The sequence below is a fragment of the Rosa rugosa genome, chromosome 1 (assembly GCF_958449725.1).
Source record: "Rosa rugosa chromosome 1, drRosRugo1.1, whole genome shotgun sequence".
Taxonomy (NCBI): Eukaryota; Viridiplantae; Streptophyta; class Magnoliopsida; order Rosales; family Rosaceae; genus Rosa; species Rosa rugosa.
This window is the reverse complement of record NC_084820.1, coordinates 61,804,263-61,818,528: the sequence shown is the minus strand read 5'-3', so window position 1 is coordinate 61,818,528 and position 14,266 is coordinate 61,804,263. Positions and strand designations below refer to the sequence as shown.

General features: G+C 37.6%; 2 protein-coding genes and 1 long non-coding RNA gene across 4 annotated transcripts; all 3 read right to left on the bottom strand.

Annotated features, from left to right (window-relative positions):
* Positions 1 to 341: 341 nt before the first annotated feature.
* On the bottom strand, positions 342 to 2,615 carry LOC133725932 (uncharacterized). The gene is made up of 3 exons (XR_009854600.1): positions 1,703 to 2,615; positions 1,316 to 1,405; positions 342 to 634 (listed from the first exon to the last, which is right to left on the bottom strand). It is a non-coding gene; the product is annotated as an uncharacterized LOC133725932 (long non-coding RNA).
* Positions 2,616 to 3,917: 1,302 nt separating this feature from the next.
* LOC133743900 (triacylglycerol lipase 2-like) lies at positions 3,918 to 5,601 on the bottom strand. The gene has a single exon (XM_062171973.1). It carries the CDS (start codon positions 5,460 to 5,462, stop codon positions 4,266 to 4,268), a length of 1,197 nt encoding a protein of 398 aa, XP_062027957.1. The 5' UTR covers positions 5,463 to 5,601; the 3' UTR covers positions 3,918 to 4,265.
* Positions 5,602 to 7,407: 1,806 nt separating this feature from the next.
* On the bottom strand, positions 7,408 to 13,933 carry LOC133725931 (probable transcription factor PosF21). Of its 2 annotated transcripts, none has more exons than XM_062153346.1 (9): positions 13,872 to 13,933; positions 13,471 to 13,524; positions 13,154 to 13,375; positions 12,016 to 12,698; positions 11,297 to 11,429; positions 10,671 to 10,755; positions 8,985 to 9,441; positions 8,598 to 8,687; positions 7,408 to 7,912 (listed from the first exon to the last, which is right to left on the bottom strand). In XM_062153346.1, the coding sequence occupies exons 4-7, from the start codon at positions 12,696 to 12,698 to the stop codon at positions 9,017 to 9,019; spliced, it is 1,326 nt and encodes a 441-aa protein (XP_062009330.1). In that variant the 5' UTR covers positions 13,154 to 13,375; positions 13,471 to 13,524; positions 13,872 to 13,933; the 3' UTR covers positions 7,408 to 7,912; positions 8,598 to 8,687; positions 8,985 to 9,016. The 2 variants fall into 2 exon arrangements, with proteins under 2 accessions (XP_062009330.1, XP_062009331.1); XM_062153347.1 differs by lacking the exon at positions 13,872 to 13,933 and adding an exon at positions 13,742 to 13,785.
* Positions 13,934 to 14,266: the final 333 nt, after the last annotated feature.

The window sequence follows — 14,266 nt, the reverse complement described above, 5'->3', positions numbered from 1 at the left end:
CAGTGGCAGCAGAATACACGTGCAGCAGGGGCTGCTGCTTGTGGAGTCGCTGCAAAGGCAGCAGGCGCACGGGCGCGCTGGGAGGGCTGCGGGGGCAGCAGGCAGCGACGCAGGGGTGCGGGGCTGCAGGGCAGCGAGCAGGGCGCGGGGGCGCGCAGGTGGGCAGCAGGGGCTGCGGTGCAAGGCTTGGCCGAGAGGGCTGCAGGAGCAGGCGGGCTAGCAAGGGGCTAGGTGCTGCGGCAGTTTTGATGAAAAAGGATTTCGGGTTTTGTTTTTGGTTTTTGCTTTGTGGCTAGAGTCGTGCTGATAACGTGTTTAAGGAAAAAGAGATTCGAGAGAAATTGTAAAGAGAATTGTGTGTATTATTATTGAGAATAGGGGCCCTATATATAGGGATTACAAAGTACTAGTTCTAATAATACAAGGAATACCAATCCGTGTAGGATTGGGAAATCTAGAACATTCTCTCCTATTCCTATTCCTAGTTTGATAAGGCACACTAAACTTGATTTTCCTTCAACAATGTACAGAATTTCCTTCAGTGATTTTAAACTTCAGCCAACTCTATTTGTATATCCAGCATCCTCTTATATCAATCCAATTTTGATAAGAGTAGCATTGCTTGTTAACAACCCTGAGAAGAAATGTACATCGAGTTAAAAAAGACTAAACAGAGAGATGAAAGGAAGGTTATTAAATCTCTGTAAGCATAAGCATAATCATTCTTTATACAGTTAGTTGTGGGTGAAATGAAGGAAACCAAGCACCAATTGTATATAGTTTATTACTGTAACTATTTCATTAATGAATATAAAGTTGCAACTTCCACTATCATTCATAACCATAAAAAGTAGCATTTCAACCTAAAACTTCACAGCCAATCTTTACATCCATCGAAGAGCTGTGAAATATATTAGAATTGTAATCTGTGCTATGAGGGAATGCTATATATGTTTTGGTTATATACTGTCCTTTCATTTTAAGTCTACTGTTAATACCCTTTAAATAATAAGGGTACATGATATAGAATTTGATAAACAGGAGCACGAATTTTCGTACAGATACATTATCACGAATCAATCATCCCATTCTCAACATAGAATTCCCTTCCTCTTCAGATTTCTTTGCCCTACCTAACCTTCCTCTTAAGAGGTGGCTTAAGAGATGAAACCATGCCAAATAAAACAGTAAACGAAACAAAAACAGAGCAATTATTCAATCCATGTTCACAACAGGTTAGAAAGTCACTTATTCTAACTTGACAACTAATCCATCAAACAACAAATTGAAGAACAAATATGGATCGAAAACGAACCAAATGTTCCAATTCAGGTGTGCATTTCTGCGATTTCAGCAGCTTGGCTTGCTTATTAGAAAAGCTCTTGTCCTGATCTGCCTACGTACCCTGATGAACACAATTCAGAAGAAAGATTACCTAAACAGATACTAAATTAACGAAATTTATAATTTTGGAGAAGATCTGAGTAATAACACATGCAATTGATGTCTAAATCCAATCAAAAACAACTAATGAAAAGTACTTCAGAAAACTTTATATTGGACAATGGTCATCAGCATTAAAACTATACCATATGAAATATAACCCATAATTTAACCTACAGCTGTAGTTTTCTATAAAAGAGAGTAAGAAACTACAAATAAATTAACCAGAAATTGAAACAAGAGGGGAGGCAGATCTGACCCCAATACTTCTGACCAACTTGAGAATTTCTCTTAACAATCCTTTGCTACTGTTTGGTTGCCCTCTGAAGCATTATCATTTAAACTTGGAGACTGCATGGTTGCTGCTGTTTTCAAGTCCTCACTTTGTTGTTGTTGTTGCTGCTGCTGCTGCTGCTGTTGTGGAGGTGGTTGTGGTTGTTGTTGCTGCTGCTGCATGTGTTGTTGCTGAAGTTGATGCAGTTGATGCTGCTGAAACTGATGCTGCTGCTTCTGAGAATGTATCTGGAGCTGTTGAAATTGCTGTGCAGTTAGAAGAGTGTGCATGGCTTGATTGTTTGGATAAAACTGCTGGCCAGCACTAGGACCAGCACCAAAAGAAGCGAAGTTCATCATAGGTCCACCATTTGGCATAGCTTGGCCAGTCAGAACTTTCAGGTGCTGAATTTCCTCTTTGAGTGCATCATTAAGTGCTATTAGAAAAACCAAAAATAACATTTTCTGATGAGTTATAATCTCATCCACAATAAGGCAAGGAACATCAGAACAATCTAGAATTTAAGTTCAAAGAAAACCCAAAACTCGACAAGCTAGACTCTTTTTGTTCCCTAAGAAACTAGACTCCTAGATTTAATGCTACTGGTATTATAATATGAGTGATGAAAATATAATGATATGTCATCCACTAATGGGATGTCTACAAGAACATTTTATAGAGCTAAAATTTAAAAACCTTGTAGTCGTATAGGGGGGACCACATCAGCATAATACAGGCATATTTAAAACATACCAAATACCGGATACTACAGTAGCATACAGGCACCAACCTCATGGTTAAGAGTACCACAGTAAAAGTTTTTACACATATAGGCACCAAACCCATGATTAAGCATCATAATGAATAAGAATAGAATATGACAAAGTAAAATTTCATTTACGTTAAAAGGGAAGGCCGAGTGCGGAGGAAGCATTTATGCCAACAAAATCAGGGATCAAATTTTGCTGATGAAGTATATTTTGTAGGGAGTTAAAATTTGGTGGCAGATGGGGGTTTAGCTCTCTGCTGGTCTTCTGTATAGCTTTTGGCTTTTGGGATGACGATGATGATGGGTGTGAATATGGCCGAGAGCTGTGCATATCTAGTTTGTGTTGTTTTCCTAGGGTTTCACAGTATCAGATCCATCTTGGGCGATTTACAATTGTACTCGCGGGAAACTCTGGCTGATGCTCTGTTCTACGTACATTGGTTTTTAACTTGACATGACATCTGATATCAAAAAACAATTGTTAGAAAGTTCAACATCAAATTCCAATAGAAGGAAATTTAACAGACTTCCCTTTGAACATCAAAACATCAAAATTCTCCAACTGCAACGATTGAGTAACTCTAATGAACTAGATATGAGTAACGAGGAACGGACCGTGAACCGTAATCTCCACTCATCTGGAGTGGTACGCTATGAATCCCAGTCATTCACAACAACCAAAGTGACTTGGTGTCAGCTCATTGCACTTGAGAACTTTTTAATCGCTTACTTGAGTCGTATGTGTGCGTGACTGAGAGTAAGCATGTGATGGGATCAGACTTGTGGAAAGTTAACCATGAAGACAAAGAAATACTCATCAAATTACTACTGACTATATTGAGTTGTTGGTTTTCTTTCATTAAGCAATGAACATTCTCCAAATCTGTCTTATCACTTCACGTATAGAATATGCACTTGAGGGAGGGTTAGTTTGATATGCATTGTTTGCGTAAAAGATTCATGGAGTCTTACAAAAAGTTGGGTAATCAAGAGTTGCAAAATTCCAGGAAAGTTAAATGACAGTTTTACAGATGGTAAAGAAAAACTGCTGGAATACTTTTGGTTAAGGGTCAGTTTCGTGTGAATTAGAAATTTCTTTAATTTCTTATGAGCTTGCTGTGTATTCTCTTGATTAGTTTCTCTGCCTGTTGGTAGCTTCTCAAAGTTTCAGTAGATAAGGCGGCTACAGTTTATTTTAAGTCATTAATGTGATTCTGCTATCATGCCATGCATTATTTTCCAGCATCAGCTTGTATGAACTGAGATGGTATAGGTTAATCATGAGCAGGATGGATTATCCTCATGTAGAAGTCAGAAAAACCTTCCCCCAATGCCTTTAGACCCTGTCTTTCTTGCCAAACACAAGAAGATGGTTTCTAAAAGCAAATCGAATAACTCTGTTCTAACTACAAAGAATGACCAGTCAAATCGTAAATGATCAATTGGGAATTAATACATACATCAGTGGGCAACATAATCTGCATTCTGCAGTACTACATTCAGTCTGAAATTGATGTTATTATAATGGATAAACATAACAGAAGGGACTAAGAAAAGAACGTTATGGAAAGGGTCTGGTATTGCTAGGCATATGAAAAGCAAAAACTAGAACATAATATCACCTCTCTGATAGTCTAAACCATGTAATGTCTCTGTCTGACACACTCAAAGCAGCTAGCTAAACGTAGCTGGTCAAATTACCGTAGGTAATCTTGGCTCACTCTGAGGCAAGCATAGATAAAGATGGCCAGGACAAAGTAAGCAAGTATCATATCTATCTCAATGTTGCCTGAAGAAAGCGAGCAGAGGATCATAGACTTTCTGACGGGCATTCTCACCCATAATGAAATCATAATGAGCATACTCCTCTATGTATTGTTCGACAAGCTTGTCCTTGTCATGATCATTGAGGTCATTAAGCAAAGTCTTCACATCGTTGACGTCTGAAAGTGCATCTCTCCCTCCATAGCTGACGAAAAGAGGAATGTCTTTCTGAATGTTTGCCATGTTGTACACCGGAGGAGTCAACGTATTGTAGTGCTGCAGATTTGTGAGTGGAAGAGTGTAATCGAACATTCTTATGGTTCCACTTCTGATCATCTGAGACAAATGTATGAAATTCTTTGTGGCAGTGGATTGTGGTGTATGATTATAGTAAAGATCTAAACTTGAAGGATTTAGGCAACAATTTGGACCTGTTACAGCAGCCAGAAAGTTGGAACAGTCCACGCCCGGTTGTATGCAAATAGTGGTCTGCAGAGTTCGTTCTAATCGCGGTAGCGGAGGAAATTCCCGGACACCAACGATGTAGAATTGCTCAGCATAAAATGTTTGAGTAGCAACTCTTATAAGCAGTGTGGATATCTGACCCAGATAAGCAATTGGGGTAAGCAAAGCAGCTGATCTCAATGAGTTTCTTAATTTTTGTTGGGACAAGGCAGCTAGTATTGTCAATGTTCCCAAGGAATGGCCAACGTAGTGTGACTTCTGTCCTGTTTGCTTGTTCACATAATTGAACAACGCAGGAAGATCATAAGCAGCCAACTGTTCCCATGTCCATTCCCAATAAGCAGGATCATTAGTAGTAAGCGATTTGTGTCCACGGCTAGAGTCCGTTCCTCGAGAATTAGCAAGCCATACGTCAAACCCTTTGTCAGCCAAGATGAACGCCAAAGCCTGATCCGGTGGATTGACTAGCCATGCTGCAGCATTCATTATAAGCCCATGTTGCAACAAAACAGGCGGCTTCTGATCTGTGGCTGAATTTCTACCAGACCGTCCATATGGAATTCTCTGCAACCCGAGAATGTAACCATCTTCTGTTGTTACTTGATGTTCTTGGCAAATATAGCCTCGTGTCTCCACGAGAGATTTGCAAATACCATTGTGAATATCATGACCACTGGTTTGTGCAACTCCTGAAACACAAACTAGAGCCACAAGAAGTAGAATACTAGCTGAAGGGTACTTGGCCATTTTGGAGTAGAATGATATAATTGGTGGTCGATGAATTGATACAACAAGTTTCCACAGCTTTTGCTATTTAAATAGATTGTCATTGTGAATATCATGACCATTGGTTTGTGCAACTCCTGAAACACAAACTAGAGCCACAAGAAGTAGAATACGTACTAGCTGAAGGGTAATTGACCATTTTGGACTTACAATGATATAATTGGTGGTCGATGAATTGATACAACAAGTTTCCACAGCTTTTGCTATTTAAATAGATGGTCTTTGATAAGACAATGTTCATGTTATTTTATGATTAGGATTCTAATTATAATTAGGAATATAATTTGACTTTAATTAGGATTATAATTTGACTCTAATTTGGATTATAATTAGCTTTACCATCTATATTTAGGAAACATGTTCAACTTTGCATCGTGTGAATTAGAAAACTACATCAACATTGGATTTCGCCGCTGCCACGATTCCATATTCAAAACAAGAATTACCTTGATTCTTTCAAATTTCAGACAAGGAAGTGATCCAAGTATGCAACCCAAAATATGTTCATTCCAGAGAATTATACTTGGTACTTGGTTTTTTTTATTTTATTTTTATTAACATACTTGGTGCTTCGTTGATACTGTTTCTTTTGTCTCATTAGTAATTGATGAAGTCATGAAGACGTACTGCCAATGCAGGCTTAGAAGACCAAGACTATCACCCTCGTTTGGTAAAGAAAGTTGGTACATTTATGAAGATATCATAAGAAGATGAAAAGGACAGTCAAAAACTCATATAACCCAATCTTCTGTCCTTTGATTGAGAGAACTCTGCTTTCTAATCACAACTCCTAGAAAATTCTACTATGTTCTTCAACATCCATGTTGAATACAGTGAAAGTAAATATCAACACAACAAAAAAAGTATAAAGGAATTCAGACAAAGAGGGTGGTGCTTGTCCCAAAAATACAGAAGACTAAGAAGGTGGTGAGGTTTACATTGGCTAACTACCCTTCTTTCTCTCTCTTATTGGTGTAAAATTGGCTAATTACCTTATTAGTGAAAAATCTTCCTGGGCTGCATTGTTCCGTCCTTGTATCTATCACCTTGTCCAGCCAAATATTTTGAGAGCTTGATGTTGGTTATTGTGACAATACCCCAGCAGTAGTTAGACTAGTAGTAGCTTCTCCATCACTGGAGTTCACACAGATGATAAGATGGGGATGCAGCCCTCTACAATGCTCCATCCTTGTATCCATCACCTTGTCCAGCCAAATATTTTGATAGCTTGATGTTGGTTATTCTGCGGGTGACAATACCCCAGCTGTAGTAGACTAGTAGTAGCTTCTCCATCACTGGAGTTCACATAGATGATAAGATGGGGATGCAGCCCTCTACAACGCTCCATCCTTGTATCCATCACCTTGTCCAGCCAAATATTTTGATAGCTTGATGTTGGTTATTCTGCGGGTGACAATACCCCAGCTGTAGTAGACTAGTAGTAGCTTCTCCATCACTGGAGTTCACACAGATGATAAGATGGGGATGCAGCCCTCTACAATGCTCCATCCTTGTATCCATCACCTTGTCCTAGTCATCAAAATGAAGAACAGGAACAAAGATGGCGGCTGATGGCGACAAGAGTAATTAGAGGCTGCCATTGAACTACAAGTGAGGCTGAGGGTAATCAAGTGAGGTGAGGCCTTGATCCTTTTACATATTAGTGGGAATCTATATTGATGTGGCTAGGCCTAGCTTGCTATTTTTTGGTTCTTTCTCCACATGATTCATTGCTAATTATATATTGCTAACCAATGGCCTTACTTATTGATGATTAGCCTGTTATTGATGTTGTAGAACGGTTTAATTTTCCATAGGTGACGATTAGGTGCTGATCAATGTTTACTTATATAGTCTTGATGTTGAAGTTTCCCCTATCACAATAATCACCTTATTACACTTCAGCTACCAAATCATGTCAGCATTATATTAATGGAACTAGTTACAGAGCCCCGCGCTGCTAGTTTAACTGCATTCAAGTTTTATAACATTTATCATTGCTTTCTTTCTAACTGAATTAACTGACAGAAATCGAATGAAGTTCACAGTTTCATAACGAAAAGGATCCAAATGGGCAAACTAATTCAAAATAAAATAGAAAAGAAAAAAACCAAAATAAGAAAGGAATATTCATTGGTCAAGTATTCTCCTTCACTTCTAGATTACCGACTCTATCTTCTCATTCACACCTTCATATCATCAGTAACCAATCCTCTGCTGGTCTTCCCATATATATCTAAATTCACTTTAACGACTGCGTTTGAAAAGTAATAAACTTCAGGGGCATAATAACATTATGTACAGAATTTCCTTCAGTGATTTTAAACTTCAGCCAACTCTATTTGTATATCCAGCATCCTCTTATATCAATCCAATTTTGATAAGAAGAGTAGCATTGCTTGTTAACAACCCTGAGAAGACATGTACATCGAGTTAAAAAAGACTAAACAGAGAGATGAAAGGAAGGTTATTAAATCTCTGTAAGCATAAGCATAATCATTCTTTATACAGTTAGTTGTGGGTGAAATGAAGGAAACCAAGCACCAATTGTGTATATTATAGTTTATTACTGTGACTATTTCATTAATGAATATAAAGTTGCAACTTCCACTATCATTCATAACCATAAAAAGTAGCATTTCAACCTAAAACTTCACAGCCAATCTTTACATCCATCGAAGAGCTGTGAAATATATTAGAATTGTAATCTGTGCTATGAGGGAATGCTATATATGTTTTGGTTATATACTGTCCTTTCATTTTAAGTCTACTGTTAATACCCTTTAAATAATAAGGGTACATGATATAGAATTTGATAAACAGGAGCACGAATTTTCGTACAGATACATTATCACGAATCAATCATCCCATTCTCAACATAGAATTCCCTTCCTCTTCAGATTTCTTTGCCCTACCTAACCTTCCTCTTAAGAGGTGGCTTAAGAGATGAAACCATGCCAAATAAAACAGTAAAAGAAACAAAAACAGAGCAATTATTCAATCCATGTTCACACAGGTTAGAAAGTCACTTATTCTAACTTGACAACTAATCCATCAAACAACAAATTGAAGAACAAATATGGATCGAAAACGAACCAAATGTTCCAATTCAGGTGTGCATTTCTGCGATTTCAGCAGCTTGGCTTGCTTATTAGAAAAGCTCTTGTCCTGATCTGCCTACGTACCCTGATGAATACAATTCAGAAGAAAGATTACCTAAACAGATACTAAATTAACGAAATTTATAATTTTGGAGAAGATCTGAGTAATAACACATGCAATCGATGTCTAAATCCAATCAAAAACAACTAATGAAAAGTACTTCAGAAAACTTTATATTGGACAATGGTCATCAGCATTAAAACTATACCATATGAAATATAACCCATAATTTAACCTACAGCTGTAGTTTTCTATAAAAGAGAATAAGAAACTACAAATAAATTAACCAGAAATTGAAACAAGAGGGGAGGCAGATCTGACCCCAATACTTCTGACCAACTGGAGAATTTCTCTTAACAATCCTTTGCTACTGTTTGGTTGACCTCTGAAGCATTATCATTTAAACTTGGAGACTGCATGGTTGCTCCTGTTTTCAAGTCCTCACTTTGTTGTTGTTGTTGCTGCTGCTGCTGCTGCTGCTGTTGTGGAGATGGTTGTGGTTGTTGTTGCTGCTGCTGCTGCATGTGTTGTTGCTGAAGTTGATGCAGTTGATGCTGCTGAAACTGATGCTGCTGCTTCTGAGAATGTATCTGGAGCTGTTGAAATTGCTGTGCAGTTAGAAGAGTGTGCATGGCTTGATTGTTTGGATAAAACTGCTGGCCAGCACTAGGACCAGCACCAAAAGAAGCGAAGTTCATCATAGGTCCACCATTTGGCATAGCTTGGCCAGTCAGAACTTTCAGGTGCTGAATTTCCTCTTTGAGTGCATCATTAAGTGCTATTAGAAAAAACCAAAAATAACATTTTCTGATGAGTTATAATCTCATCCACAATAAGGCAAGGAACATCAGAACAATCTAGAATTTAAGTTCAAAGAAAACCCAAAACTCGACAAGCTAGACTATTTTTGTTCCCTAAGAAACTAGACTTCTAGATTTAATGCTACTGGTATTATAATATGAGTGATGAAAATATAATGATATGTCATCCACTAATGGGATGTCTACAAGAACATTTTATAGAGCTAAAATTTAAAAACCTTGTAGTCGTATAGGGGGGACCACATCAGCATAATACAGGCATATTTAAAACATACCAAATACCGGATACTACAGTAGCATACAGGCACCAACCTCATGGTTAAGAGTACCACAGTGAAAGTTTTTACACATATAGGCACCAAACCCATGATTAAGCATCATAATGAATAAGAATAGAATATGACAAAGTAAAATTTCATTTACGTTAAAAGGGAAGGCCGAGTGCGGAGGAAGCATTTATGCCAACAAAATCAGGGATCAAATTTTCTTTAAAATAAAGCTCAGAGGGTAATGAAAGGGATAACATATACACATAATTTCAAAACAAATTAAACGAACAGAAAGAACATATACCCAAATAAAGCTCTAGAGTACAGTTTTTAGGCATGCATAAATTAGTTCTATATCAATATGATCAGAATCAATTAAAGACACCAATAGCAAAAATCCACTCACTTGATAAACAAGCTGTAAAAAATGGTCAAAACAGTTAAACATTTATAGTTCAACAATAAAAGCAAGTTAGCAACTAAAATGTAACCACTTGAAACAAAACCTTGCATCATTGTCAACTCCAACAAAACCCCCAAAGAATGGAAATAAAGGGGTTCTGGTTAAATTTTGGAAAAACAAAAACAAAAGCGAAAAGAAATAATGCCCTTGCTTGATATTGTTGAAAAATAATAATTTAATCTGATAAAGAGTAAAATAGTAAAAAACCAAATTAACTAAATTAAAAGATGAAAAGTGGTTAATGCACCCCCACATGCCTAATTCTATTTTTAAATCTTTTTGTTTTTGCCATGTTTTATGTTCCATAAGTTTTTTTCTTAGCCATAGACCATTCCATAAAACCAAGGGTCCATGACTTCTAATACACTCCATATTAATAACAGAATATGGCAAAATATGAGAGCCAAACAGAAAATGTACTTATTGAAAATAACCATGAAAATAGAAACCTCACCATCTTGCAAGTGAACCTGTTGCTCCATCGTTTGCAAGCGCAGTTTCAGTTCACTGTTTTCAGCAGTCAGACCATTTGTGTCTCTCTGCATACAAGAAATCAACAAGAAAAACAATCACTCATTGTCCTCATTATATGTAAGTTACTTATATTGAAGTAGTTAAAACTAAGGTGAGTGCAAATTGCTCAGATTGATCTTGTGAAAAGAGGTATTTTCTCTTGATCGAAGATCGAGAGAGGTAGGTGCTCAATTGCAGAGATTAATACACCCAAAAGAAAAGTTGAGGAGTGGGCAATGGTTCTGGGATGTGAGGTCGGTAAATCACCTATGAAGCAGTGGAGCTTCTGTCCATTTTGGTGGAATAGTGTATGGGATGAAGATGTGGGCTTTCTGTGGAATAAAGTCTATTTTGGTGGAATAGAGTAAGGGGATGAAGAGGTGGATCTTCTGTGGGATAAAGGCCTGTGTTCGGGCCCCCCAGGCACGGGTATCATCTGAGTTAAGAGATCACTCTGTCATGCATTTCTAGTCCCTTTTATTGTGCTGTTGTTTTGTTTTTATCTAATGAACACATTTATAAGAGGGATAATCAACTAGACAATAGGGTTAAGCTGATGGAAAGCACCTGCAAGAGAGTCAACTGAGCAGACAACGATGTTGCTTCTGTTTGCAAGGTCTGAACTTTCTGTTCAAGCTCTGCAATGTACCGCATCTTCCTTTCCTTTGACCTTGCAGCTGACTGCCTATTTGCCCAGATCCTATGCATGGCAAAACATAAATAAGTACATAAATCATGATGACGATGATGATACAAAAAAGAAAGCAAGGCACCATTATACTCTTATTACATAAATAGGGGGGAACCTCAAGGCATAAATAGAGATACTACAGAACAATAGAAATTGAACCATACCTGAAAAACAAAAATACTTGGAGCTTTTATTCGATAAGAACAAATATATTCACCTCTAATTATAAACATACCAAAAAAAAAATTCATGAACTTGAAGTAAAAATCATAAACTTTTCCTTGAAATGAACTTTCATAGGTATGCTCCTTACATGCACTGATATAAGACACTACTGCTAGCAACATTGGAACTGCATAGTAACCAACAAGCTCTAGAGTAGAACTATTAAGCAGTAAAAATAGTGTCGTAACAACAATTCAAGATAGACTAGGTTTCACTTGTTCAAGTTAAATAGAACAGAAATAGCAATACTCAGTCAAAGGATAATAACAACTGAAGGACTTAATATCAATTCAAAAATACTACAAAATCCATTCACTCCATCAAATATTGGTGTATATAGACATATCTATGAGTAATCAAAAAACAATACCTCTTTGCACGTTTTGGATCAACTAAGGCAAGTTCCGAAAGCTTGGTAGCTGACATGGCTTTCTTGGAATCAGCTGCAGACATCTCTTCTGAGCTCGACACCAGCATCTCTGTTTTGATGGTTGTTGATCCATCCATTGATTGGCTATGTTGGTGCCTAACTCTGGGTCTCTCATAAGTACCCATGCTAATATTCTCTGTAGAGCTAGTGAGCACTCTTGTTGCTGGAGCAGCTGGTGCAGCAGAAGCTGATGGTTCACCCACTTGAAAGGCCGATGTAGCAGATGAAGAATTGAATTTGTCCATATCAAGGTACATAGACAACAAGTCTTCCTCTGTCTCATCTGAAAATGAAGGACCATCGGCACCACCCACAACACCGAGGTCACTATCAAAGCTAATATCATCTGGAAGGGTCACAATTTCCGAATGGGCACGTCTATGACCCAATTTCCTTGGTGGGTAATCTGGCATTCGGCTAATATCATGACTAAAGTGATTAGATTCAGTGGACATTCCGTGACCAAAATGACCTGGCTCTGCAGTAGCACCAGAGGCCAGTGGTGGAAATGATGATGATGAAGAGGGTTCAGTCTTCACATTGTAAGTCGGCAAAAGACTCGAGTACCTGCCTGATGGTGGTGGTAAACCTCCACCATGCGCAGGAGACTTGTCCTTATCCATCTAAAATAATCACAGACGTTAAAATGTTACAACCAAACCCCGGAAATGAGCTCAACTAGATGATAAATGTTATTCATTTTTCCATGAACTAGGGTTCAGTATTTTCAACCAAACCCTGCAAGGCCCAAAACACCCAGTCACACACATTTCACTTTATTGCAAAAAAAAAAAGGAAGCTTTATTTTTTTGGATTAGAACAAAAACAGATTTTGTTTAGGTTTTAGACAAATAATTGATCACCAGTCAGGAAGTCGAGACTAGATATGAAACCAAGCTTTATCACATTAACAATTGAATACTATGCCACAACATACAATATGAACCAAATTTCCATACGACAATGCAAGAATTCTTTCTGCAACACCAAAAATACCAGAGCCAACCCAAAGAATCAAAATTCTTTAACAGCCTGTTCAAATGTAATACAGCAAACCAATTCAACCAAGAGGACTTACAGCTCAGATGAAGAAGAATGACTGGAATCGACAGAGCTCTGATAATCGGCGATGAAAACGCGGATCTGTGAACTAGGGTTTTGTCTGGTCACTGAACGACGACGATGATGACGGTGTTGGACGGATCTGATAAGTTTTTTAACCACTCAAATTCACACTACTCCCATTCATTTACGGTTTCCCACATAGAGACAATGGTCATCACCCTTCAGTTAAACTTTTCTGTGTTTGTAAATACAACGTTATATTTGATTTCACAGTGTTCAAACAACATTACTAAAACCTCAAAAATAGCAAACCAATCAAACCCAACTCACTTGTGTAATCTGAGTGTTCCCAGAATCAATTCCAACCCTAAACTTTGCTCTATCCTGTCAAAAAAGGAAAAAAAAAAAAAAAAGCAATCACCAACTGTAGTAATGCGATTGCTTGCCAAAATCCATACACCAGCCCCCTAGACTAACAAATTGAAAAAAAAAAAAATATATATATATATAGTCATCAATAACATCCAACAACCCAATATCAAAAACAGCATAATCAATATATATGCTAATTTTCCAAGCACAAAATGATTCAAAGCCTCACTCTTTATGATCAAGTATTCAATTTTGAAGCATCCAATCCTTGACCCATCAAATACACAGGACCCAGAAACAATTTCAATCAGAAAATTTGAGATAAAAAAAATAAGAAGAAAACAACAAATCTCAAATACCTTGATAATCTGGAACAGTTGATGTCGGATTGTCGCTGTAGACACAGGCCTGTAAGGCTGACGCTTATATATACCTAGGACGAATGGCAAAAATGTAAATTATTACAAAAATGAGGATGAAACCGTAATTTCTCTCTGCATAGCAAAGCAAGAAGCTGCTTAATTATTTACTCTTAAAAACAGTGGCACATTTTCACCATGCGAAACAAGTACAGATTGTGACTTTGCTAAGTCATCTAGATTCACTTGTTCATCTAGAGCTGCAGGAATCTGGCAATCATAGCTAGAAGCCGGTTGTGCAAACTTGCACTTCATGCATGTTCATGAAAGCTAGCTTTAGTTATTTCAGGCTACATAAAATTCCATTGTAATTAATCATTCTTTTATTTGTTAAT